Source organism: Centroberyx gerrardi, chromosome 1 (assembly GCF_048128805.1).
Source record: "Centroberyx gerrardi isolate f3 chromosome 1, fCenGer3.hap1.cur.20231027, whole genome shotgun sequence".
Classification (NCBI taxonomy): domain Eukaryota; kingdom Metazoa; phylum Chordata; class Actinopteri; order Beryciformes; family Berycidae; genus Centroberyx; species Centroberyx gerrardi.
This window is the reverse complement of record NC_135997.1, coordinates 6,322,949-6,350,090: the sequence shown is the minus strand read 5'-3', so window position 1 is coordinate 6,350,090 and position 27,142 is coordinate 6,322,949. Positions and strand designations below refer to the sequence as shown.

General features: G+C 42.9%; 1 protein-coding gene across 2 annotated transcripts in view; it reads left to right on the top strand.

Moving 5' to 3' along the window:
- neo1a (neogenin 1a) overlaps window positions 1–27,142 on the top strand; it is a 160,000-nt gene that overhangs the window by 91,790 nt on the left and 41,068 nt on the right. For both annotated transcript variants that reach the window (XM_078285438.1, XM_078285442.1), the window contains exons 5-7: window positions 5,574–5,710; window positions 17,520–17,674; window positions 17,932–18,052. In XM_078285438.1, the coding sequence (XP_078141564.1) occupies window positions 5,574–5,710; window positions 17,520–17,674; window positions 17,932–18,052 (413 nt within the window). The remainder of the gene's footprint in view (window positions 1–5,573; window positions 5,711–17,519; window positions 17,675–17,931; window positions 18,053–27,142) is intronic.

Genomic DNA, 27,142 nt, shown 5'->3' with positions numbered 1-27,142 from the left:
AGGAAAACGCTGTGGACTCCATGGTGCCTATGTGATGCTTTGAGGTCACTCTGTAGTACAATAGTTGAAGAACTCAAATAATGCTGGAGGAAGTCATGGTGGATTACTGACACGGAGCACACATCTCCTCTCCATACACTGAAGCCTTACCAGGACCTTCAGAACCTCTAAAGTCTGGATATTATGTGAGTTATGGGCTGCAGGCTTCATTGTAATATGCGCTAATCAAAAGATCGGTTTATTCTTGGGGGCCCTGGCAGGGAAAAAAGCAAATAAAGTAAGGTATGCGGGAGTTGTTCCTGTCTCAAGGGCCCTGCGGCTTTCCATTACGAGCCAGAGGAAAACAAAACCGTTTTCATGGCTGAGTCACTTGAGAAGCCCCAGCCTGTGCTGTTGGCGCTGTGTTGTTTCTCACATCGATTTCTGTTTATTTATTCATTTATTTCTTTAATTTGACTTCTCTCCTCTCTCCCTCGCCATTGGCTCCAGCCCATGGCATTTTACCTTTGTGTCCCCCATGTAGCTCAGTTTTGGACAGCAATAGGTGAAAACCAGAATGCTCTGGTTTTGTGTTTGAAGAGGGACGAATCGTTCCAATCTGCACTTTGTGGCTGCTAAATTAAATCCTAGTGTTCGCTTTCCTCCTTGAGGATGTTCCAAACTCATGGAACTGCTCTGATTATGCTCCGGTCAAAGGGGGGAAGTTCAGTTTGTGTTCACTTTTGAACCACAGCACCTTGGACAGCACAATAGTTTGCATTCACCATGCACCACAGTGTAGGCAGGCGGCTGGCAGAGAGAGATGGGGAGAGAGGGTGATGAGTCGGTTGTCACAGAGAGAAAGGAGAAAAAGTGGAGAGGGAGTGAGAGAGATATGTCTCAAAGCAAGCAACGGAGAAAAAAGGAGAGAGAGCCTAATCCAAGAAAGTTTAGAGTTCGCCACACACTCCATCCATTAATAATGAATGCCCTTTTTGTTGTGACAGTTGTGATTCCACCTGCCTCTCCCCTGCGCTGTAGATAGCATGACCCATGCCCAACCGCTGTCACAGCAGCACTGATTGCTCTGTGACAGCATACTGCACTGCCCCCATCAACACACACACACACACACACACACACACACACACACACACACACACACACACACACACACAGATCTGCAGCTTCCCCTAGCCCAGGTGTACTGACCTCACCAGCCTGTGTTACGGAAGGCTGAGTCACCACTCACACATACCAAATGCGTTCTACTTCCCAGTCCCTCTGTAGTCTCTGTGGCTGGGACTGCCTTCAAAGCTGCAGGGTAGAATAGTGAAGAAGCCTGTGTTGGAGCCCTCTACATGTCAACAGGAGATTTTTCAACATCTTTTCTGGGCCAGTAACATACTTGGGAGGAGCAGAAGGAGGAGGATGTTAGTAGCTGTTAGATGTGAGTGGAGCTTGACTGGCAACAATTGATTTCCTTGCCAACAGTTTTGACAGTGATTGATACTGTTTGTAGGCATTGTTTTGGGGACAGTCATAAAAATTGGAAATTTTGATAGGCAGACTGTGTTTGTTATGAGTTTGGCCAAAGTTTGAGAAGCGCTCAGATGCTAATCTGTCAATGTCTGTCGTGTGTCACCACAACTGAGGCAAGGGGGGGAACTTGTCACTGCTGGAAGTGGAATTGGTATCACAGGCACACAAGTCACACATCAACACAATACCTGATAAAGAGAGTGAGCCCAATTAGCATCATCTCACCCAGTCTGCCTGACACCCTTACCCCTTAATCTTCACATTGCCTCTGTGTGTGTGTGTGCACGCGTACTCATCTGCTGTTTTGTGAGAAGATAAAAAGTGACAGCGCAAATTGTGAACTAATTTAACAGCTCTTTGTAGGTGAATACTGTATAATGCATTTTTAATTAGTGCCTCTCTTCTCCCACCAATGAGTTGCAGCTAATGCACAAGATGGCATATCCTTGCAGCAGGCACCTCGTCTTGATTTGAATAGCAGCAAACGGAGAGTACTCTCTCTGACAATAATGCCGGGTGCCATTGCATCTCTCCTACTCATTCAACTCAAGTCAATTTAGCTGGTCTACTTCCCTCATGGTCTGGATAATAGACACTTTCCTCATTCTGCAGAGCACTAGGTGTAGCGATTAGCACTGAGATTGGCTTCTTCTAAATACGGCCAGAAATTGCATGGTGGTTCTTCAATATATATATATATATATATATATATATACCCTTTTAAATACAATAGAAAGCTGTCGATTTCCTCCATGGTGCATGCGGCATGTGAGTCTATGAATAGTTTCCCTAGTGAGACTAACTGCAGGAATTTCTGGCTCAGTCAAACTCAGGGACTCCTTTCAATGGAAAGTCTCAATCAACAAGGAAACCTTGAATGGGCAAGGGAGTAATGAAAGAACAGCAAAGAAGTACAGCAAGTCATTTGGCATTTTTACTCGTTCTGTGTGTTACGTTCTGCAGTCTCAGGACCAAGACAAAGAAGACAAAGGCCTCCTTTATGTTACCTGTTGTGCTTTTGAACCCGTTGAAGAGGCAGGGAATGCTCTGTTCAGCTCCCTGCTGAGTGCAATGGTTTTTAGTGTCCCTGTTCTTTATTATACAATTTACTGCTGTCAGAACAGGCCCAGGTTGCTGTTTTAGTCACAATGCTGCTGCCCACTAGCTCCTCAGCACAAAGCAGCAGTCTCAACAGCTAAACACCTCCTCTGGGAACGGCTGCTTGGTGATTTCCAGACACTCAAATCAAACCTTGATGGCACACAGGGAGGAGCTGGTTGGTGCTGGATGCCGGCTTGAAATCTTTTAAGAAAGTTGATATCAGTCATTTTCAACCCTGCACTGTGTTATCTGCTTCACAGGTGCTCTATATGCATTAGTTCAGTGTATGTTTTTTGGAATTGGTCGGTCAAAACTTCACAATAAATAACATAAATAATATGTAGAAATTGCGATTTTGATGATTGCAATATTCAAGTCTGAAAAGGCTGTAATTCTTTCTCAGAGGGAAATGTGTTTCAGACAGTTTTATTAACATGGTATTCTTGTGCTGTACAAATTCCCTGGCCAGCAAATCAGTTGCATATCTGAGAAAATCTTTCATTTTATTCAGACCTTAGCATTCACCACTACCTCCCAAAAGATCTAATTGCAATCTACCAGGACTGCCCACTATCCCAAAATGCTGCTAATAGACTATTTGTGCATTTTGAGCCCAACCTCTATCAATCTAGACAATGTAAAAAAAAAAACCCAACTATAAAATATTGCCTCTGTAGTTACGCTGAACCCTGTACTGTATTTTCTCCCTACAAACAGTGATGTCATTGTGGTGACAGCAGGTACATTGCCACTCCAATGCCCCACTCCAGTACAGACAGACAGGCAGATGGTCTCCGGGGCCAACGCTGCCAAAACCCAGGACCAGTCAGGGAGAGAGAAAAAGAGCTGGAGTGGAAGCCCCAGCTAGTCGGGAGTTTGTTTAAAGCTAAATCAGCAGCCAGAAGAGGGTTGTTTTCCACACTGTGCCTTTTGCTAGCTCTGCATGTATCCCTACCCCTCTGTGCCAGCCATCATGGGCTGATCTCACTCTCCTCGGCTGTATCTGTATCTTGCTTGCTGCGGCCGTCTTTGGATTTTCATCTTCCTCAGCGTACCTCCTGCTCCTCTCTCTCCCTCTCTCTCCCTCTCTCTCCCCCTCGCTCTGTCTTTCTCTTTCTGAATGCACAGATCTCTCTGTAAGATATTGATTTTTTTTTTCCTTTCCTCTCATCCTCCTCCTACTCCCATGCTCCAGTGGTTGTTGAGTCAAGCCGGAGCGGAGCCGCAGACTGCTTCCCTGTGGGCTTATTGGGAAGCTCAAAGTTTGGACTGTTTAAGATGGGGGAGGGTCACTGGGTTAGAGGAAAGGCTATGCTAATAGATGTGAGGTTATATTTTTGGATTGTAAATAGTTATTTTAGGCGGACCATTAGCTGAGTCTGAAAGGCCTGAGGAAAAATAATTGACTTGCTCATTCGGATGCCGGGTTACTGCCACACTTTTGTTATTCAGTTGTCAGTGAGCTAGTGCTGTGCTCTTACAGTATGTGTTTTTTATATATGATGATTATGATGTAATCTATGTACATTAAAGGCTTCATATTCATTGATTCATTGATGATTTGAGCGAGAGACAAAAGATTTCACTGGGAGTTGCACACAACACAGAGTGTATGCAAAATGCAGAGTGTATTTAGAGATTGAGAATGTATCAGCTTATAATTCGGAAACAGGGCTTGTTAATACTAATTGTCAGTAGTTCTTGAAATCAAAATCACCTCTCCTCAATGTTGGACGCCTCTGTCATTCTGTTGGTCCATGTCACTCCTCTTAATTAACAGCTGATGAAAGAGATGGGAAAACTTGTGTTGGTCTGATGAAGGAACAACTGCAATATTTGGCACAGTACAAACTATAAGCCCCACCTGCAGCCCCAGTATGGCTCAGCCTTAAAGACACATGAGGCGTGATCTGATCAGACACTCACAGCATGAGATAACATGACATCTGGGCCTGTAACCTACGTAGGTATAGTGATACATAAATGCATGCGTATATGTGTTAGGAAGTACTGTAAATGTATTCTTTGAAAGCGTTAGTGTGGGCAGTTTTCTAGGAATACTGAATACAATGCTATTTGAAATGCTTTAGACTGTAGTTATATTACCAGATTTCCAAATCTTGGAATGTTTAGGTTTGTTGAGAAGACATGCAATTAGCATCAATTTTGATAAAATTGAGATATGAGGTTACACCCAGTAAATGAATCAGGAATGGAATAATAAAAAAAGAATGGGCAGTCCACTCACGTTTTGCATTTTTTATTTATTCAAAATTGGAAAGTCAAATGGGAGACAGAAAAGGGGGGCACAGGAGAGAAAGTTCTGTCGGGAGTCAACCTCAGGCCGGTAGGGGAACGTGTAGCTCCAGAGTGACAGCCTTTACCACTCAGCTGTCTGGACACACAGGAATGGAATATGCTTCATGTAAATAGGGATGAAATGACTTTTCATATTGAACAAGTAAGAGGGTAAAAGATATTAAGGCTTAAGCACAACTCTAGAGGAGAATGCCCCATAGAGCCACAGGGTTAAGACATGGATATCGCTAAATATTAAGCAATAAATGACTGTGAACTAAATTGAATGTTACTTTAATTTCTTGTCACCAGCGTGGTTTTCAGGAACACAGCCAATGGAAAGAGAGCTATTGTAAAAATAAATAAATAGAAAAATAGAAAGTAAGCTATGACCTATAAAAGCCATAAACTCTTTGAGGAATTTAGTGGGAGTAATATCCAGGGGACTGGAGGATGTTTGATGTGTTTCAGCATCCGCAAGGTCCGGCAGTGAAATGCAAAGTGCAAAGTCGTCCAGACGGAGGCGAAGTACAAGTATATCAGCAAGGGAATTGGGAGGAGGGACTTTGGCAATGTTCACAGCTTGATCTAACTCGTTCTCTTCACCCCCTTCCTCCCTTTCCCTCCCTCTACTTTCTCTCTCTCTCTCCCAGCGATGGTCGTGTGGAGGTGGTGGGAGGAGGCAGTCTGCAGATCACCAACCTGACGGAGGAGGACGCCGGCCTCTACACCTGCATGGCTGAAAACGGCAACACCACCATCGAAGCTCAGGCCCAACTCACAGTACAAGGTGTGACTCAACGCCTCACCCACACACACTGTCTGCTTGCTATTAGGGCCAGTGGCACAAACTGGGCATATGCAGTGTATAAGTGATGTATGGGGGCGCAAAATCATAGGGGTGCCAAAAGCACACAGCAAGAAAAAAATCCTATTTTGAATTTTACCACAAAATGTAATCCATCGTAACAGGAACTGAAGCTACAGGTAAGCCAAACTGAAAGTATATAAAGTGGGTTTATTTCTGAATTTGATAGCAGAACGGCTACCCAGGCTGACGTTAAGGCACAGGATCGATCAGAGACGGGCCAGGAGCGGGGCCAAGTGAGGACACTTTAGTTACTAAGGACAGTGCAGTGGGGGGACAGTGCATTCCTGATCCCACTGAGCCATCAGACTGGAATAACTGACTCATTTCATCTGATTATGTTTGAGAATGGGCTTTAGAAATAGAGACGACTTTCTAAGGCTGTGGGGGGTTTGATCAAGCTGAGTTGAACGTGAAATGTACTCAAATAAAACAAGCAAGATGTATTGCTTTGCTTGCAAACTATTTGGAGGTGCACAAGCATGAGGAGGGGCTGTGATAATTGGCAGAACCTTTCAAATGTGCTGCAACACCATGAAACCGGAAATGGTTATACAGGCCTTTACCTTGACAATGGGATTGCAAGTGGGAAAAACCATTGGCACTCATCTCCAAAATGCTATAGAAGCAGGAAGGGCACTGGAAATAATTTTTAACATTTCATTTAGCAAGCCTAATCTCTCTTTTTTCAAGCACTAATGTCTCTCATCCTATTATAAGCCAATGAAGCTAACCTGAAATTTAAGTATTAGCTGACTGTTGTATTCCCATCTGATTATCGCTAGTTTTGTGAAGCATATACAACATACAGCTAATTATGAATGGTTGCCTCATTGTAGTTCAATAACACGCTTTCAGTGCTTGACAGGGCTCATTCTTATGTTTTTTGAAAACTACATTGCCAGGTTTGAACGCCAGTTTAGTGTGTCACAGCACCGAAAATAAATATAAAACAAATATTTACTTCCAACGGCTGCTAATTTGGGCCGCCCAAATATAAACATTATATGGGAAGTCCTTTGAACATAGCAGTGCATATACAGAAATATCCCTAGAGACATCTGTTATGCTGATCAAGTCTGGAAAAGTTTCTCTGTCAGTACAGAGAGCAGGTTTGGAAAAACATGTCTAAAGCGAGTCTATAGCTTGAGTGACGGCGACATGGTCTCTAGTACAGAGTTTAAACCGCAAACGTAAAACATTTCTCGATGAAACTGACAGCGAAGCCAGTTTAAGCAAGCCGATCTTCGGTGTGACTGTTGAAACTATTGACGGTGAACCTTAAGCGAGATTTCCGAAACAGAAGGCAGATTGTCAAGAAATTTGACTTTGTTATTGAAACGGATAATATGACGAGAGAGGAGTTGGAACGGTCTGTCACTCAACATGACATCACATCAAGCAACAGTTTTAGAGACATCATTCAAGAAATTTCCCCTGCAAGCCATCTTCCAGAATACAGCTCACAGACAGACTGAACTTTATGATGAAGAGAAATCTTGGCTTTGTTTTCCCATTTTTTTTTTCCCAGTAGGATTTTTCTTGCTATGCCAATTATACACACACACACATACACACACATTGTAGCATACGCTCATTTAATGGCACCTGTAGAAGGCATGACAGTGACATAATATTGTGAAATATGATAATTTTGTGATGTTGAAATATTCAATATGCAAAATGTGGAACAAAATGTGTTGGGCTAGATGATATTGCTGAAACTTTGGATTTTCACGCAATGGATACTATCATCCTTGAACTTCAGTGTATTAAAATGTGCCTATAACACTGCAGGGGTGAGATGTCGGTTTGGTTGAGGAGCGCTAAATTGAATTTCACATACACTCCAATAAACAGGTTGTTGTGCCCTTAATTCAAGCTGCACAGTCGTGCATAAACATATATTGCGAGTTGCAAAAAAAACAACTCCCTCCGCTGTTCTCAGTGAGCATTGTATTCCGCCGTTGAGCATATAGTGTATTTGTCTCTGTTTACATCTGCCATTCCACATGACTCCACCTTGCACAGGCGTAGCAGAAACAGTCGAGCTGTGCAGGAGAAAGAAGTAGACGAGCACTTGAATTTCAAGTAGAGAATAGCCAAATCTGAATGATTAGCTGGCGTTTCATCATTCCAAACATTTGGTAAGAACTGATAAACCCAGGGGCAAATCAGTCCTCCACAACTGAAATAGTTTTAGTTGCCAAAAATATCATCATCATCATTCATCATCTGTTATTTGGAAGTATTTTGCTTCCAAACCAGAAGACATCAGACAAGATGCTGAGCAAACGTTGCCTTAGAGTTGTCACCGCATCTCAAAGTGATAGAGTCAATCTGTTCAGTCACCTCAGGAATTATCACAAAATCCAGTACAATGACGACATGAGGGCCAGTACTGCTGCCGCATCCCATCTTTCTCCTCTCCCCACCACACACACATCTGTAACAGGAACATTGTGCAGTGAGTTTTCCCAATTTTGTTTCTCAGTGAGACTAATTATCATAATTAGTCAATTGTGAACAAAATATTAGGGAAAGATCATCATTTTAGCCGTAATCATGCAGCCTTTCTCGCTATGACGCAGTACACACATGTTGTTTTACATATAATGTTTTTAATTTAAAGTCCTTGTGAATTGCAACAGAAGGCTGGTGGTTCATGGGCTTCAGGAAAAAAATATGTTGATTCTTCATCTGACCCTTGGTCAATGTCTGATTCTGTAAAGGAACTAGACTGCGGACGCTACATTATTTATCACTAAAAAATTCAGTGTTGATGAGCGAAATTGGATTCCAGACAGATGGGGCTGGTTTTTGAGCAAGTTGTTTTTCATGAGTATCAGTTGTCACACTTACGCAACCGACCGCTGCTGTTTCCTGTTTGAACACTGATACTAATACTAACGCTAATATTCTCTGTCAGAGTCCTGCGTCATACGGAACTGATCTGTGCAGAATTGTTGCAGAAAAAAAAATCTTTGAAAGCTTGAATCCTTCTTCCGATTCACAATGTCAAAACTGATACACCAGCAGAGTATCATATTAATTTTCGCAGAATGTTTTTTCCAATTAAGAATTGAATTATCCTTACATTTCAACAATTAAATTAGCCTTCTTTGGACATTGTCATGGAAGGCGACAGCTCTTTTGCTCTCCTGTCTTCAGCACTTATTTCACCGTACAAAATACAAAACCAAAGTAACACATGAAAAAGCTTGGGAAACCCAACTAGAATGCATGTTGTGACTCAAATGAAATAAATCTGTTTTGTTTTTTCAATACTTGAAGTAAAGTGCATGACATTAGTGATAATTAAAGGTCCAATGCAATGAGAATGGCATGTTTTTGTTTAACAAAGGTCATGTTAATATATGTCAGTGTTGTCAAAATTTGACTAAAGGCCTTTGAGAAACTATTGCTCTGGTTGTCAGCAGAGTGTGTGTGTGTGTGTGTGTGTGTGTGTGTGTGTGTGTGTTGTTTGTTCTTGTTTCTGATTAAACTGATGATTTTTATTGTGTTGGACTCTTGGAAAAACAGCTCTCTTGGCTAAAAGAGATCCTAATAAAACCAAATCAAATCAAACCGTAGTAGATATCCAATCTACTTCCCAGAGGAAATTGTGTTGAGTATTCCCAGATTCCAATGAATGCCCTGATTGGTTGACAGTATGCATAGTTAATGAGGTGCCCTCTAGTCTTTCAGACTGCTCGGGACAGCGTGAAAGAGAGAGGAGAAAGGCAATTAAGAGATTGCCTTAGTGGCTGGCGAGAGCAGAATGGCAATTGTAAAATGGCAATAATGCGGTTATTTGCAATTTGTCACTTCTCTCCTTGAACATACATACCACTTACTAAAGTTGTTCACTTATTAAAGTTAAGTGGACAAGATGGGCAAAAAGTGAGGAAGCTAGTCTGTGTGTGTGTGGGTGTGCGAGTAAGGCAGAGACTGAGAGAGAATTAAGAAACAAGAGAGAGAGATAGAGAGAAACCTATATAATCCTTGGCTTGTACTTTAACATTTGATGGTTAAAATATTTCATGATTTTCACAGTAGGCTTTTCTTTTCTTCAAAAAAAAGTTAACTTTAACACCAAGTGTACCGTGAACAGTAGATGCTCTCGCTTAAGGCATAAAGTGGGCGGTGCCAAGCTTGTGGACACGCCCCCTCCGCCTACTGAGAACTGTCTGAGCATAGAGCAAGTAGCGCTTAAGCAATTATATCAAATTAGATGAAGTATCAAAAACTGAAAAAATAACTATCCTTGCATTAGAAATCCATAGCAAGCTTTTCCTGATTGAATTAAAATCATTGCGCTGCGTCTTTAACATAGCCATGCGACACACTTATGTCTTGTAATTACTGGTTTTACACCTCGTCTGGGTGAGAAAAATACATCAACACAAACAGATGTTTAGTTTGTGTGTGCATGCATCTGTGTGCATGTGCATATGTGCTTGTGTGACTTCAGGTGATGCAAGTCAACAGGATTTGGTGTGAAATAAGTTTAGAATAGGGAATCACCCCTGAGGCCTGTTCCCGAGTTCCCTGCATTTCACACACAGCCACACCATGTTAGCACTCCGTTCCTCTCTCCCTAAATCCCTTCATCCCTTCATCACCCCTCCTCCGTCCCTTCATCATTCCCCCCTGCTCAGTGTGATAAAGGGAGACAGTAATGGAAAAGAGGAGGACCTCTGACTTCACTCGCTCCCAGTCTTCCTATCTGTATTCTGTCCACCCATCTCTCTCTGAAATCTTTCACATGTCCCCCACCCAACCCCACTGCCACCCTGCAGGATTGATTAGCGCTGCTGTAATATTGTTGAAAGACATAGGTCATTGTAATAGGATAGAATGGTTTGATTAGTTTCCATGCCCTAGACACACAGGCTTAATTGCATTGGCTTTGTGCAGATTCTTGAAGAAACCAGATTGTGGCATTGATTCGCTCCCTTGACAACAAGACTGACATGCAAGCGGTCAATTGATTCCCTCAAGAAGCAGTTATGCCTTTGACAGACACTGATACAAATCGATGGGATATGAATCGATAGGAACAACAAAACAATCAATTTTTCCTGTGACTGGCTCCTTCTAAAACACATTGGGGCCTCTTTGCTGCAGTAACAAGGTGGAAGTGTGAGTTTACGGCCAGTGGCTTTTCATAAACACTGTACTACTTGTGCTTAGGGAGGGATGCAGAGAGAGTCGCGTGGGATTTGATATGGTAAAAGACTGTTAGGTTTCGCCTGGAGAGAGCTTGAGGGTTCGTGATGCAGCTGGTGCTCATCTGTGGAATTAGAGTTGCATGAGGGCTGCAGCAGGTGTGCGCACACATACACAACCCCATAAGGCCAATTACACACACACTGTATACACTTGTATGCATTGACTAGCATATGTGTACACACAGAACTCATGGCTGTCAGATGCAACCAAGTCGAGCTGCTTTCTCCCGATCAGACGAGGCAGAACTCCAGGCAGGTAGTTTGGGAAAACATCACGGTCTACCCAAAGACGTTACAATAATGTTTTGTTCACCCTTCCACTCTCAAGAAAATAGCCATGTCTCGTTCCCCTCTCCAGTCCCATAAGTCTCCACTGGCTTTAATAAACCAGTGAAAACCTGTGAGGAGGGACTGGAACACGTCTAGGGGCCCTGAATGGGAACACAATTGTGTGTCTACACGCTTGCATATGTGTGTAAATGTGGGTACTGAATGTTTCTGTATGCATGTGAGTGTGTGTGTGTGTGTGTGTGTTCTGTTGAGTGTGGCTTTGCTGTGACATCTCACCCTTTATTAGAGCTGGCAAGAGGATAAACGAGGCCAGAGGAGGCAGAAGCTTTTCATTACGGCCCTGCGTGACTGGGGCACCACCCAGACCAGGACCTCTCTGTGTGTGTGTGTGTGTGTGTGTGTGTGTGTGTGTGTGTGTGTGTGTGTGTGTTTGTAGGACAGAAATAGTTTCTCCACAAACATGTATGTTCTGAGTTTTATTGGGCTCCGAGTCAGTGGCCCTCATTTATCATGGCCTGGTGCTATCATGCCGTCAGCTTGACTGCTCTTTCCATGTGCTGCTCACATGCAGGAAATTCCTGCCGCCTATAAAAGTTTCATGTCCTGCCCATGGACTGAGGGATCTAGATTTACAACTGAGCAGAGACAACTTTAGTGTTTTTGCTTTGTTACAGAAAAGGGCTACAATAGACAAAAACATTTAAAAACCTTAAAAAATCCTGAATATCAGCTTGCAGCTCCAACTACTTCTTTACTTATTTTATAATGAGATAAGTGGTTTGGGAAAAATGTAAGTCATTGATCAAATATCATATCTACATAGTTTGGGCTCAAATTATTCCAGCAGGCAATTAAACAACAGGGGACTATAACTGAACGAAAATGTGTGCGGTGTCTATGAATATATCAGTTGAAAATGCTATCAAGAGGGGATTTTTCTTAACTGTGCCTACTCAAAGTGTTTTTTTTTCCAGCTAGTGATAGGAATAGTTAGCTTTAAATGACGCTGTGGAGGAAGTAAGAACTTGATATGGATCTGGGGGATATTTCAGTCTGTTTTTATTGTGACACACCATCTTCCTGCCCTCCCCACAGCGTCACAAAGCAGTTATATTCTGGCAGAAATGAAAAGGAAACTTTCCATCAGCTATTAAAAGCACACTAATCTGATAAGGGAAAAACACACACGGGCACACGCCTTTTCCCTGTTTTATAGTGGGTGTTATCTCTACTGGTGGGGATGAGAGCTGTGCGGAGAGAGGTGTCTCTGTCTGATTTCTGTCTGCTCTGTCTCCTCCGTCTGCATTCATGTGTGTGGAATCAACAATCTGCTATTTATTTTAGATAAAGCATATCTGCATGGGAGCAGGAGCGTGTAGGTAGGTAGTTTTGTGTATCTTGTGGCATTGAGGTTTGTGGTGTTCCTGTTAGGCCAGCTGAGACGCAGTGAAACACACTCACAGCCAAGAAGATACACTCTTTATCCGAGGGTATGTTGAAAATTAAAAAGGAAAAGTGAACTCCATATGCAGCCTTTTAAAATAAAAATCTATTTGCTTCTTTTTGTTTACAATAACTTGAGCATATAAATTCTAACCTGTCATATCAACCCGCTGAGGTGAACCCATAATCACCTCATCACCTCTTTGTTATTGACTAATTATCTTTAGACCTGACTTCATTAAAACACGAGTGCCATGTTGATGATCTGGGGAATGAAGGAGCGTTGCTGTTGACAACAAAATTGCCATGACAATAATTAAGTTTGCATCCAAATGAAACATGCTTCCAGTTGTAGGGCTTCTGTTGTGATGATTGACACTGATGGCACATTTGTATCAAAACAGCATGCAGTGTGAATGAATGATCAAAGTAGCTGTGTTTTTGTTTTTGCTGTTTTTGCCATGAAGCTTCAGTGCATTTCTATGGGAGATTGTGTGATGAGAACTCAGCAACACACAAGTATCAATCTACCTCAAAGGCCTGGATGCTCTGCTCTACTGAAAGTGTGTCTTGTTCCAAAAGGACAGCACTGGATGGAGGAAGGGCCTAAAACTCTACTAAACCAAAACAGGCTAGCTTTGTTTCAGCATTTATTGTCTTTGCTTTCACCCATTTGTAGTAATTTTGGAACCACCAGAAAGAGTCCACACAAACATTTGAAGATTGAACTCTCTCTCCGCGACTCCAACTGGACACAGCGTTATTGTCCGCCCAACGATTGGGAAACTAGCATCAAGCATCTTACTGGCTTTAATAGCGAAGCTGTTTGTTGTGGTTGGGATTAAGAGTAAAGCTGTTATCTTGGGAAGAGCAGGATTGGTAATTAGTGCAGTCCGCGCTCCGCTCGCCCTTAGGGTAAACCCCGACTGGCCGCTAGCTATTGTTTAGCTTCATAAAGCTAACAGGACTCCAGCCAAACTATCAAAGTAGTAAAAAGTCTTTCATATTCAGACCCTTTGTCTTCTCCTGTTTTGTGTTTAGAATTACAATAGCCTGTTATAGCTTGATTGTTGTTGGGGAGTGTATTCAGATAAAAGTTATCTGCAACTTTTGACTGATCCCAACAAGCCCGACAATCAAAATTCAACAACTACTTTCTGAGGCTTTTTAACTTTAATAGTTTGCCTTTTCATCAATACCAATAGAAGCTAGAAGCTGGGTTTCTTCACCCTCAGCGTATCACAATCCAGTTTATTCCTGGCTCCATATGAAGCTCAAAGTAAAGCAATCTCCCCCAAATCCCTGCAGGAATCCTATGGGACTTTGTTTTAACAAGCTGACAGTAGAGACGCACACATGACCTCATTGTGGCCTTCTTTTAGTAGTTCACTGGAGTCAGTAGCTGGCTGCAATAAAGCTTCTTTTACTAAGCTACAGGCTAGAGAGATAATACCAGCCCCGAGGAAGAATTGGCCCCGGTCTTCCTTCGTCTGTTCTCCCTCCTTTACATTTCCCTTGATTTCTCTCTCTCCATTCCCTTCGATGCTTCTCTCTCTCTCTCTCTCTCTCTCTCTCTCTCTCTCTCTCTCTCTCTCATTTCTCTTTCATTAGAGAATAGTACTTATGTTCCAGTGGAAGTCAGCCTGCTTGGAGACATTCCTGCTGATTTTCTCACTGCCTCACAGTTATAAGACAGCCAGAGTGAGGTGCATTGACTGGACCATGTGTCAGTGTATGTGACAGTACTATGGGCTGTGGTGTATATATGTGAGTGTGTGTGTGTCACTCCCTGATGCACACAAACAGCTGTGGTAGACAGCCAGCTAGAGAGAAAAGGAAGATGATCAGCTGCGGTGTTGCACTGAGGGCCTCAGAGTCTCATGCTGCACACGTACAAACACACACACACACACACGTTACCCTCTCTTGAGTCCTGACAGCTTCCGGCCCCCCCTAAGCTTTATTGGTATATTTAGGCGTTTGTGCTCATTGCTCAGTCCAGTAGGTTCCAAATGTCTGAACGCCATTTAGAGGAAATGGTGCATGTCAGCTCAGACGGAGAGACAGGGAGAGGGAGGGGGAGGCGAAAGATGGAGAGATAAAGGGGAAGTTGGAGTAAGATAAGGAGAAGGATAGAAAGGGGAGAATGGGTGGAGAACGAGGGAGGAAGAGAAAGAGAGACTGAACAGAAGGAGAGAGAGAGAGAGAGAGATGAAGAGTGCCGCAGGGTACCAGCCACCATCAAGACCTGTCACCAGAAAGCCTCACCAGGGGGTTCTACACACACACACACACACACACACACATATGCACACACACTCTGACAGACAGACATTGCAGTTTGAAACGCAAAGCCATACACATACAACAAATGTACACAGATATACATGAGAGACATGGATGCACAGGAACATATGTGAACACGCACACACACACACCAGTATTGTGCAAACAAATCCTCCCATGCACTCATTGCCGGCAGGGAGGGGAGCAAACAGAAATGTGTACTGTATATAGCGGCAATAATAACGGGACACCAACACATTCAATGTTATTCATCTTTACACATTGCTCAACCACCCATACACAGACAGACACACACACATACAAGGAAACAATACCAGAGCCATCCTGTTTTAAACACAAACTGTCATTCTCATTCCTGGGCTCTCTCCAATACACACACACACACACACACACACACACATATATATACACCTATACACACACAGGTTGTCTCCTCTTAACGCCCTCCCCATGACACACCAAAGTAAGCCTTGGATTCCACCTGCCTTGGTTGCACAGCTACTACAGGCAAATATCCAGGGGACACCACACTGTGAACCGCATTATTCACATCTCACACATCCCCCAGCAGGGAACACTGGTACACACACACACACACACACACATACACACACACACACACACACATACACACACACACAGAGCGAGGTAATGGCTGTCTTGACAACCATACAACGATCCAGTCGAGAAGCATCACCATCCTCATTTCCATCGCTGTCTCAGTCGTCAATACTGCACACAGCAGTCTGCAGAGAAGTCTAGAAACTCATTAGGAAGCGAGGAATATTTTGAATATTCTGTGGTGCTCCAGTTCATTGTTTGGTGCTCGACCTATTCTGCTGCATTTTATGGCTGGAAAACTGGCATTTAGAGGTCAATTTTTTTAATTTTTTTTATTAAAAGATGATAAATCAACTGTCTTGCTTGAAACACTGGCATTGTATTCATTTTGTAGTGCATTCAATTCTTTCCTGGAGTTATTTTGTAATGTAATTTACTTTTTTGGTGAACCCGCTTTCCCTCAACCTGCCTTGTTTCCCAGAATGCCTTTTGACAAGCCCAGATAAGGGGTGTGAATTTGTTGCTTTCGATCAAAGGTCAGCGTAAGAGCAATTTAAACAGAGCTAGCTAGCTAACTAGTTCTTTATCATTATGTATTAATTATCCGGCCACGCCCCTTACTCAAAACGCACAATGTCTTGTTGCTGCATTGAATTGTGGGCTATTGAGGCTACTCTCAGTAGAGAAATTGGTATCTAGCCCTTGATTCTGAGGGCCTGACATCAAACTACTGTTTTAGATAGCCAAAAAAAGGTATGCTTTCAAACTCAGGGTTGATTTTTTTTTTTCCTTAGCAATTTTAGTGACAAAGAAACTTTACATTTGTTAGACTAATTCTCTTGATATGGGTGGCTGTGGGTAAATCACTCAGGATGAAGGCTAATCCGCTAGCAATTTGATCTTAGAGTAAATTAGCCACAGTTACATCCTCCAGATGAGTAGGGGACTTGAACTCATAACCTCCTACTCTGCAGAATAAAGCTAGAAAAGGACCTCATCCACCCACTATCATTAATGTCCAATCAGCCCATGTGAATAGCTAGTGAATAGATGCTAATGGCTAGCTATCACAGAGCCCAGGAGGCCGATCGCGAGGCTTGACACACTGCGACACGCTAACAATACAGTCGTTTAAACTGCGGTCAGCGAGGTCACTGCTTATCAGAGAGCACACAGGAGCAAAAAGGCACTTGCGCACAGAAACACACACACACACACACACACACAGGGTCTGTCTTCCTCTCCTCACATACACGTACACTCCAATTATGGAGAGAGGACGAGGCCTGGGCCCTGCGCTCCCACTGACCTTGTTCCAGGACAGATTGATGAGGCGCTGTATCTCCCCAGCAGATCAAATAACTCCTGCCTGGCCCTCATTACCAGGACTAGGGAAGATCTGCAAGTGCTATGCTTAGCTGGTGCAGCATGATAACACACTGTACTGCTACCTACAGTGGCTGCTGCTGTTGTTTTTTTTCATCCGCTCTTGAATAAAAAGAACAGAGGTTGCTTTTTTCAAAATATTCCAAGTGTTGCCATCCGCCGAAAGGGTCACGGCTGTGTGAAGGGCGCACAAAATAATTGGATAAGTTGTTTTCTGATGACACTGTTTGTTGTTCTTCCCCCCCTCCCTCAACTGGCAATTTAACAGTTGAAGGAGGCAGGGTGTCAGTTGGCCTGGTTTGTTTTCTGTCAGATATCGCAACACAAGCGCTTCATATGCCTGTTTAGTTTTGACAAATTGCTCAATGAATTTCACAATTTTGTTTTAGTCCATTTTTGTTCCCACCTTTGGCTTAACTGTTGAAACATTACCCTAAGCTTGGACATGAAGTGTACCACTGTTTTTTTTTGAGCTCCCCTAATGCCTTTTCCTTGTCTCGATTCCACAGTTGCTCCCCAGATGGTCAAGCGGCCGGCCAACATTTATGCCCAGGAGTCCATGGACATCGTGTTTGAGTGTGAGGTGACGGGCTCACCAGCTCCCACTGTCAAATGGGTCAAGAATGGAGACGCCGTCATCCCCAGTGACTACTTCAAAATAATTGTAAGATCATTTGGCACATATTAACGTCACCAGAGTGGTACCTGTCTACCTTCTCTGCAGTTAGTTTATTGGTCTGTCTGCAGTTTTGCACATGACTTGACACAACAACTGTCACAGCCTTATAATATTGTTTCATAATTAAAAATAATACAAATTAGAACATTATTAACTGTATATGTATTCTTTCTTCCTTATTTTTTTCTTTCTTTTACTCTTTATTTCTACATTTTCTTTGTTTCTTTCCTTCCTTCCTTCAGAAGGAGCACAACCTGCAGGTCCTGGGCCTGGTCAAGTCAGATGAGGGTTTCTACCAGTGCCTTGCGGAGAACGATGCAGGCAACATCCAGTCCAGCGCCCAGCTCATCATCCTGGAGCACGGTACGCCAGTCACCAGGCCGGGTCCCTCCCGTCACACTGTTCCTTCCTCTGCAGCCTCGCTCCTTCCTCACAGATACAATGCAGGCTGTGCAGTTGCATCAGAAATCTCCCAGCATCCACCACTGGTGCCATGGTGGAGGTCCAGTAGAGAAATGGTTATGCGCAAATAATAGCTAAAACTCTTCGGGCTAAAAAAAGAGAGATACCTGACAAAAGATTGTTGTGGTGTGGATTTATGAATTCCCTAATGTTATAAGTTAAAGTGAATAGTCTGATAAGGTTGATTTGTTTCTCAAATTTAGGTTAAACAAACAGCTGTTTTTTAGCATTTTAGCCAACTAACGTAGCCTAATTTTGTTAATATTAACATGAGACTACTAGCCACTACTAACGCTAGCTTCTACTAGATAAATTAGATAGTGACCAGATACTACTGGTAACTAGCTAACAAGCTGACATTATCTAAACACAATATGATCAGATGTATCAGTGGCAAAATGATCAGTTCCCAGTCAGAAACAGCACAGAAATGAACCATGTCTATTCAGTTTTGTTGAGATGGTCAAGTTGTATATTAGAAAAGCAGCCAGCTGCTCACAGCCACTGTTGCACAAGAGGCGAGGACCTCCAATATGGCCGCCAGACGGTGTTACATCACTTTAAAGCCCTCTATACAATCTGCCTTGTTTGTAAACACCTAGGTGGTTCTGGGAGAGGCTTTGCACAACATCTGTGAAGGGGAGTGAGTGAGGACACTTAGTGAACAGTATAATGGAACGGACCATTGGGATCAGGGTGGGGGGGGTGCTGTGTAAAACCTGAGGTGACTTAAAGGGTAATTGAGTAGAAGGATATCTGGGGTGATAGATGTTTGGTTTGCACGCAGTCCATTCCACGTCTACAGTTACAGAAGTGTCGTGTGAAGAAAACAGTTGAAAGAGAAAGAAAACTGGCTGATAAGATGTGAGGAGCCTGGAAAAGCTGCTTGACCCGATGCCTGTGCTTCCACGCAGCATCCAAACACATGCTAAGACGGTCTTTTAGCAAGTGGTTCACCTGACTGTGAAACCACATGCTAGTAGAGTGAGAGTGTCTCGACAGCTGCAGCCTATTCTTTCTTTCCGTACTTCTGTCTTTAAAGCCAAAGGCAGGGGTTGAGCGCTAATTCCCGGAGTGGAGCGCCAAGCGCAAAGTAGCCTACAACAAAGCCGCCACCAAGGACACCGAGGCGAGGAGTATCAAAAACCAAGACGCACGCCCCAAAAATAGAAGCAGCTGCAGGGAAGGATTTTAATATCCTAGTTCTTAAAGTAGTTTTGTTTTGTTACTTCTGATCATTGGAAAAACTGTAATAAAACGTAAATTTAAGTTCATTTGCACAGCGATAAAACCCCAAGGGGCCGATAAAAGCATCTCATCTCAAAACAAACAACAAAACAAGAAAATCAAGATGACAAGCTGAGACACAATTTCGCCGAATAACATAATCTAAATGAAACAACATAGTGGAAAATAGAGGAACAACCGTAAGATCAATAGAACGACAAGGGAAATAAAAGTAAAATAATCCTAATACGGAAAAATGAAATCATAGGGAAGATGTGTGGTAAGGAGTGGGAGGTTGTGTGTGTGTGTGTGTGTGTGTACCCTCACAGTATTACTCCGTTCCCCCAAATTCTCCATCTTGTTATGGGAAGATAGCGAAATGTAATCAAGTGTGAAACCCCCCCACTCCAAGCAGGTGGCTAATGGATTAGCATAGCAGCGTCCAGCCAGCGCCCCCCAGCTGTGTTCACCCCTCCCACTGGAGGACACTAAGTCAGAAATAATGATGACCTGCAGCTCATTGTGTATTTCTGTTCGACACCATTGATAAGGGCTTAGCCACATTGCATGGCCCCAATCTTTTCTTTTTCGTATGAGTTTAAGATAAATGGGATGAATTACTGAGGCAGCTGGCCTTGTAGACTATGTGGCTGCCCTAAGCAGGGCTTCAAAGAAATGAATCTCTGTTAAATCCATAAATATCATAGAGATTTTTTTTTTTTTTTTAAATGTGTGCATCTGTCTCGACAATGGACTGGGACTCGGTACTGCTAATCCAAGCTTACTTACCAGTAGAAAGTTATCCAGTTTCCTCTTTTTACATCAGTTTATTATCCAGCCACCACTTGAGCCTCAGACGGCGAATGTGGAAAATAACCAAAGACACACTGATACGGTTTATTCTTCCTCTAAAATATTGAAGTTTTGTGCTTTTATCGACATCCACTGCTGCACTTTCCACAAATGCTTGCCTCACTGAGTCGAAGTGATTTCCTCTCTCAGAGGTATGATTCGCGGCTCCAAAGGTGTATCAATGAGTACAAGTTTAAAATCAGCCCAGTTTCCATGGGTAATAGTGCTTTGTGGATACAGCTGTATGATATGAGGTTCAAATGACTCTCTTAAGTTCAAGTTGAGTGGTATCTCTCTCTCTGGAGTCTCTTCTCTACTCTATTTTATTCTCCTCTCCTTGCTATTCTCCTATTCTCTCTTCTCCTCTCCTCTTTTCTCCCTCTCCCTCTCCCTCTCCTCTATATAGAAACATACAATCCTACAGCCATCTGCCGCCTTTCGTCCTGCTCCCTCTCTCTTTCTCTCCTTGTCTTTCAGAGCCACCTGCTCTCTGTCCCTTTGATGGTCCAACGCACTGGGCCCAGTGTTAATTGTGCTGTCCTGAATATGCCCCGACACACACACACACACACACACACACACACACACACACACACACACAGAGCGGCTAACCTCTCACTGTTGGCGTCTTTGTCCACCTCCCAACACACACACACACACACACACCCTCCTCTCTGCTGCCCCTGTGTGTCCCCCCTCAGTCAGGTGTCCCGCTCACACCTTCCAGGCTTGAATCATCCTGACACCGGGCCAGGAAAAAGCCCCGCTCACTGTTGGTGTGTCTGCTGCCTTGCAGCGGGGGAAGATAAGCCAGGGACCTGCCACAGGGATAAAGCTGTCTCCACCCAACAGGGAAATCAATGGGGATGTGTTATCTAAACACCAACGCCAGGAAGTTGGCTAATATTCATTAGTGGTCATAATCTTTGCATCTTGATACTGCCAGCTGTAGTGAAATGTAGCTCCGCTGATGATTCTCGCTTGTGGGTGGTTGGAATGGAAAAAGGTCAGCTGTCGGCTGTTAGCGTACGTATGTTGGCAGTCATTCATAGCGATATGTGTTGTATATCAATACTCTTGGTTTTGAACTCTGGATAACAACGGCGTAATGTCAAGACGAATCATGTACACTGATTTTCAAAAGCAAACAAATAGCTCGCTCCATCTCGCTTCAGCAATCTCAAAGCCTTGAAAGACTCTCAGTTTTGGGGGAGTTCAAAAATAGCACTCAAATTGCAGTCTTGAACAATTTTCCTGGACATTCCACAGCCATGTGCAATATGGGTCAACTAGTTGCAAACAGATGTAGGTAAATGGGAGCACAAAAAGCAAAAGTGAGCCTCGAGGGGACCTAATTATGCCGTGTAATGCAGGCCAAGTCAGGGCCACTTAATTCCCCCAGTAAAGCTGCTGCACTCAGTCTTGTCATCCTCTAGAAGTGTGTTTGGTTCTGCTTTTTAAAAGAGGGAATCAAGAAAAGCTGTTCTGTCATAGGGAGGGAAAGTGACAACTAGTACCTCTGCATTCCTGTATCCTCCATTCCCCATTCATTTTCCCATTGACAAATACAAGATAATCTCTCACAAATAATTATACATGAGATTTACAACAGTCAGTTTTGAATAGATTGAATTCTAAATTGTAAATTATAACAGTGCGCTGCAATAAAACCTTGCAATCGCTCAGTTTTGTCATAAGCAGCCCACATGTAATTGTAATCAATAAAAGATGATTTTTATCTAGAAATGGACTCAACTAACATGTTTAATTCAATGTACTCTGTAAAGTTTTATCACATTCCTTGTAGATAGGCAAAGCCTTTCTTCACTGAGCTTTAAAGCTTTAAATGTAACCACTAGAGGCCGACATGAATTTCCATACTGTGACAGTTTCGCTTTCATTCGCTGTCTGCAGTATAGACGTAGGTTGTTATTGTCAGAACAATCATGAGGGAGGTTCTTCAGCTGCGGAGTATAGGCTATTTAAAGGATTGTCGTCACCTGTCATCTATAGGCAGTGTGCAGCAACAATTTGTGGCCTTCTCCAGGCATGATTATCCGAAGCACTTGTGCATGATTGTAGGCGGCAATTACAGTTTGGAGAGGAAATGGGTCATGTTTCTCAACTTTGAAGTTGTACAGGCAGGACAAAGCACTCATTTATATGATTGTCATCTTTCCATATACAGTATAAAGACTGTATTTGAAGTTTGATGACGTGCCACACTAAAATGTATACCCAAGTCTTCTGGATTGTTCTCAGACACTGGAGCTGTTACAATTTATGTGGCTTTGTCTATTTTCCTCTGTTGCCTTTGCTCCAGAGCAGAAGAGACGTCAATGTGTCATACTTTGCGTGGCGTTGTCTTCTAGAAGCCGATATCTCTGTCATCAGGCACTGCAGGAAACTACAAGCTGCATATAGTTATTTACTATATTGTAGGAATTGACCTCCATAAGAGAAAGGGGGAAAAAAATGGCCAGTGCCTATTTTTCAGTATGCTATGTTGCCATATGTATAGTCGGACACCCATGGCCACCGGACAGACTTTCAGCCTGGGCATTCTTCCCAGATTCCCACTTGTCACTGACAGCGAGCTGAAGATTAGAGCACCTAATGTGAACAATGCTATGCATGAACAGACGGGATTGCAGTCAACACGGACAAGCAAGACTGGAGTGGAGCCACTCAGTTTGCTGTTTGCCCTTAAGTGTGTGTTTTTTTTTTGCGTTTTTTATGTTTGTATTAATTCAAGAGATGCACTTCCATTTGCATCTGAATACTTATTTTTGCCCCTTCCGTATGCTATGGCTCCAATATGGAAATGCTCCTCCATCTGACTTTGTCTCTGCCTCTATCTCTTCTCCCCTCTCTCCCAGCTCACATAAATGATGTTTTGACATTTTGGCTCCTAGTGCCAAAGCCAGGCACTTCACTAGAGAGGCGGAAATCTCTCTCTGGCTGTACAAGCTCTGAGCTCTCATGCCGCTTTAGCCCTAGCTATTGCAAGTGAATTGCATTGAGTTGGATGAAACACAGAGACATGTCACTAAATATTCAGCCAACTTGAGATAAGAGGTAACACAATTAAAAAAAAATCTATCTAGATGAGATACTCGATGCTTGATGCTGCTACATGAATTTTAGCTTCATCATCCTGTAGGCTTCAATTCCCAGCTGTGTTAAGGATTCATGTTATGATAGAAAAAAAAGGAAGAGGACACACCATCAGAGCTCTGATGCAAATATATTTATCCAGCCATTGTTAAAGCCGAGGCTTAGACAGGCAAGCTGTCTTCCTCAGTTACTGGCCTCGTACTGTCCCTCCCTCTGTGGATCCCTCTTCTTCTCCCTACATCCTTTTTTTCCTCTTCCTTCCCATCCTGCCTGCTTCTCTCTCTCCCTCTCCTCCTCCCTCTGTTCCTCCTCTCTGCCTTCGTCTTCACCCTCGTCCAACCGGGCCGCCATTAGTCTCCCCTCCTCCCCTCCCCCCCCTTAGACCAGTGGCATGAAACAGAAGAGTCCTGTCCTCCCCTCCCATCAGAGGTACCAGACCCCCACTGAGAGATGGAGATGCCTCATCACCGCCTGAGTGCTCTCTGTCTCTTTTTCTCTCGCTCTCTATCACTCTGTGCATGTATGTGTGCAGGCAACGGGAGTGCTGGCATGATAAATTGAAATCAATGCCCCAAAGCTGAAGCTTGACAAAGTGACACATCAGCGATGGGAGGGAAAGAGAGATGCTGGAGTGGATGAGACATTTTGAGATTTATACATAGCTTCATTAGCCAAATCAGTTAATTACAGCAATCTTCTGCACCAGGACTCCCCTTAAATGTTAAATTAAGAGTCTCCTATTTGCAGATGACATGGCCCTGCTGTCATCGACCAAAAGTTTATACAACACCTCAATCTCCTGCACTGGTTCTGTCAAACCTGCGCCCAGACAGTTAATAAGATTATACTTCAGAAGGGATCCAGAAATTTGGATGCCATTACTTTACAACACACATAAAGCTGCATGTAGAGGAAGGATCTGAGAGATGAAGCAATTAGAGGCAGTGTGGAGCTTTCTGTGCGGCTACAAAACAATATTGATGTTCCAATTAAGATATGCTTAACAATTGTTCAATTTGTACTGGAACCAATCATTTTCTATGGGAAAATTGAAATAATGATTTTCAAATGAGACAAAATTAATCTCTCTACATAGTTCTGTAAGAGGATTCTGCATGTTCAAAGAAAGAATACTAAACGATACATGCAGAGCAGAATTTGGAATAGCTCCTCTTATTAAATATGCAAGAAAGAGTGGTTACATTTTACAGTCGCCTAAAATAAAGACATCTGGAGCCTCAGGACAGCAACATGAACACAATCAGACCAAACTAAAATATAAAGAATGAAGAGGAAAATGATCAGATATTGGAATGAAACAACCAAAAAATATAGTAAGTTGCAATGCCCTGATGGGGCATGAATGGTCCTGAAAAGAAAAATGCACATTTATAGGCCAAAACCTTTTCCAGCCTGCTAAGTGTAGACTGAACACAACCTGGCTGCAGAAAGGAGCTGCCATAGACAGACTTGGCTGCCAAAGGCAATTCTGCTCCAACTGTGAAAAACAAAAGGCAGCTCTAAGCCCTCTCACCTCATATTCAAAATACTCCAGCCTTGAGAGAGATCATTTTCCCAAACGCAACCAAAATCTGCAGCAAATTTGAAACCAAAACAGACATTAAAATATTTGTCCTTTGTTGTTTCTGCACAAACAGTAATTATTTCCACATAGACCACCGATAGTCACGACTGATCTGGGTAAAGGAGATGAATACACAGTACCCTAGGTACTGACTACACACACATATATATATATTTACAAGGAGGAAGGATTTAATGTACAAGTGTTGGTTATCTTTATGCCTTGGCATTATTTTTCTCCTCTTTTAATACGAATAAAGTAAGAACTGTAATATTGATATTGAAAGATATGGATAGAGCAAGAGAGTCACTTTTAGATAAAAGCTGTCTCTGCTGTCCCAGCGCAGCTGTCAGATTGTGGTAATGTTGGGATTATAATACTATCACATGTAGTACAGGAGTGCTCTAGCTAGCATTAAGAAAAAGATTCACTATAATATGAATGCATGTCATATAAAATGTAAGTAGATCACGGTGGGATAATAGTGTTGTATGCAGACAGAAACGGAGAGACCGAGTTCCAGTCGACAGAGCAGTAAAAAATCCTTTAAAAAATCCCCTTAATCCTGTAACACACATTTGTAGCAGACAAACCGCAGAAGGTGTATCCCTCCGCTACAACAGAGCACCACCCTTATTCCCTGTTCAAATCAGGAGGTGAGAATAGGCTGCTAAAAGCCCCCTTCCCTCCAGCCAGACTCCACCAATACCAATAAAAGCTCCGGCTCACTTCGGGGAATACAGTGTGCTCCATCATCAGCTAGCAGGGTCAGGGCCGGGCCAGCAGGAGCAAATGTGTGGTGGTGTGAGCATGTGCATGTGTCAGCACAGTGCGGGGCTGTGCAGTGTGTTTTCTGTGGCAATGTTGGCGTCGCACGGCCTCAGAGTGAAGTGTAATCTCAACAGCAGGCACCGCCGTGGAAATGTGACAGTTAAACATGTGTCATCTAGAGCTGGGACACACACACACACACACACACACACACACACACACACACAGGCACACTTATTTTATGCATGGCAATTGCCTGGAGCCTCATAAGGTCACAAATTCTGCATAATTTTGTTTGATTGGTCCAACAAAATTATCTCTGCTCTTGTCTCATGGATTGTTTCATTCCAATATTTGATAGCTTTTCTATTGATTCTCTATATTTTGGTTTGGTCTGATTGTGTTGATGTTGTCCTGATGATGATGTCCTGAGGCTCCAGATGTCTTCATTTTAGGCGACTGTTAAATGTAATAAGGTCACAAACTCTGCATCATTCTGTTTAATGATTGGCCCAACAAAATGATCTCTGCTCTTGTCTCTAACTAATTCTCCCCAGCCTACCATCGTCATGTCAAGGCCGCCCGTCTTGTTACCCCACTCTCATTTGCCTTGATTTTCTGCTGCATCACAATCATATGCATGTGTGCTCCCACTGGTGACTGCACACATGCATTATACTGATGCAGCAGAAAGAGTTAGAGATGGGAAGCTTGAAAGTCAAAACGAAAAGAGAGAAGAGCGTGTTGTTGCCCAGGTTAATGAGGTGCAACTGGGGGATAAAAAGTAGATGAATCCATATGAAACCATCCATATCAACTGAAAAACAATTCCTAAAATGGCAACAGTCTGTAACTATCTGTTTAATCTTTTGATATACTGTCTTCCAAAAATGTAATGTTTTATTCATGACAAGTAGCCTTACACTGCGTTTGATATAATGATCACCCATAATTTTTAACTTAATTAGTGTTTGCTGTTGGTGGGTTAGGGTTAATAAAACAAATATGATAATATTGTTATTTTATTTAGAGCATTGTAGTCACATTTATGATCGTAAAAAGGCAATGTAGAAAAAGAATGGGGGCATGTGATAGGGAATTTTAATTACATGTAAATTTGAAGATATTCTACTGAGTTCTGCCTCATGGCAAAATTCGTTAATATTCAAATTTGGGGATAAAGCCCTAAAATACGCACACAGTGCCTTAACTAAAACACACACACACATACACACATGCACACACACACAGTTTCTTTGGTGGCGTGTGCACACACCATGGTGATTAGTGAGTGTTCCCACTGGGGACTGCAGGAAGCTGATCAGAGGGATTGTAGCCTAAATTGATTGTGAAGAGCTGAAATCAGTCCTCACCAAATTGCTGTTTGTACAGACACTGATGGCGAAGTAAGTGTTTGTGTTGTGGTTCAGTCTCTCAGG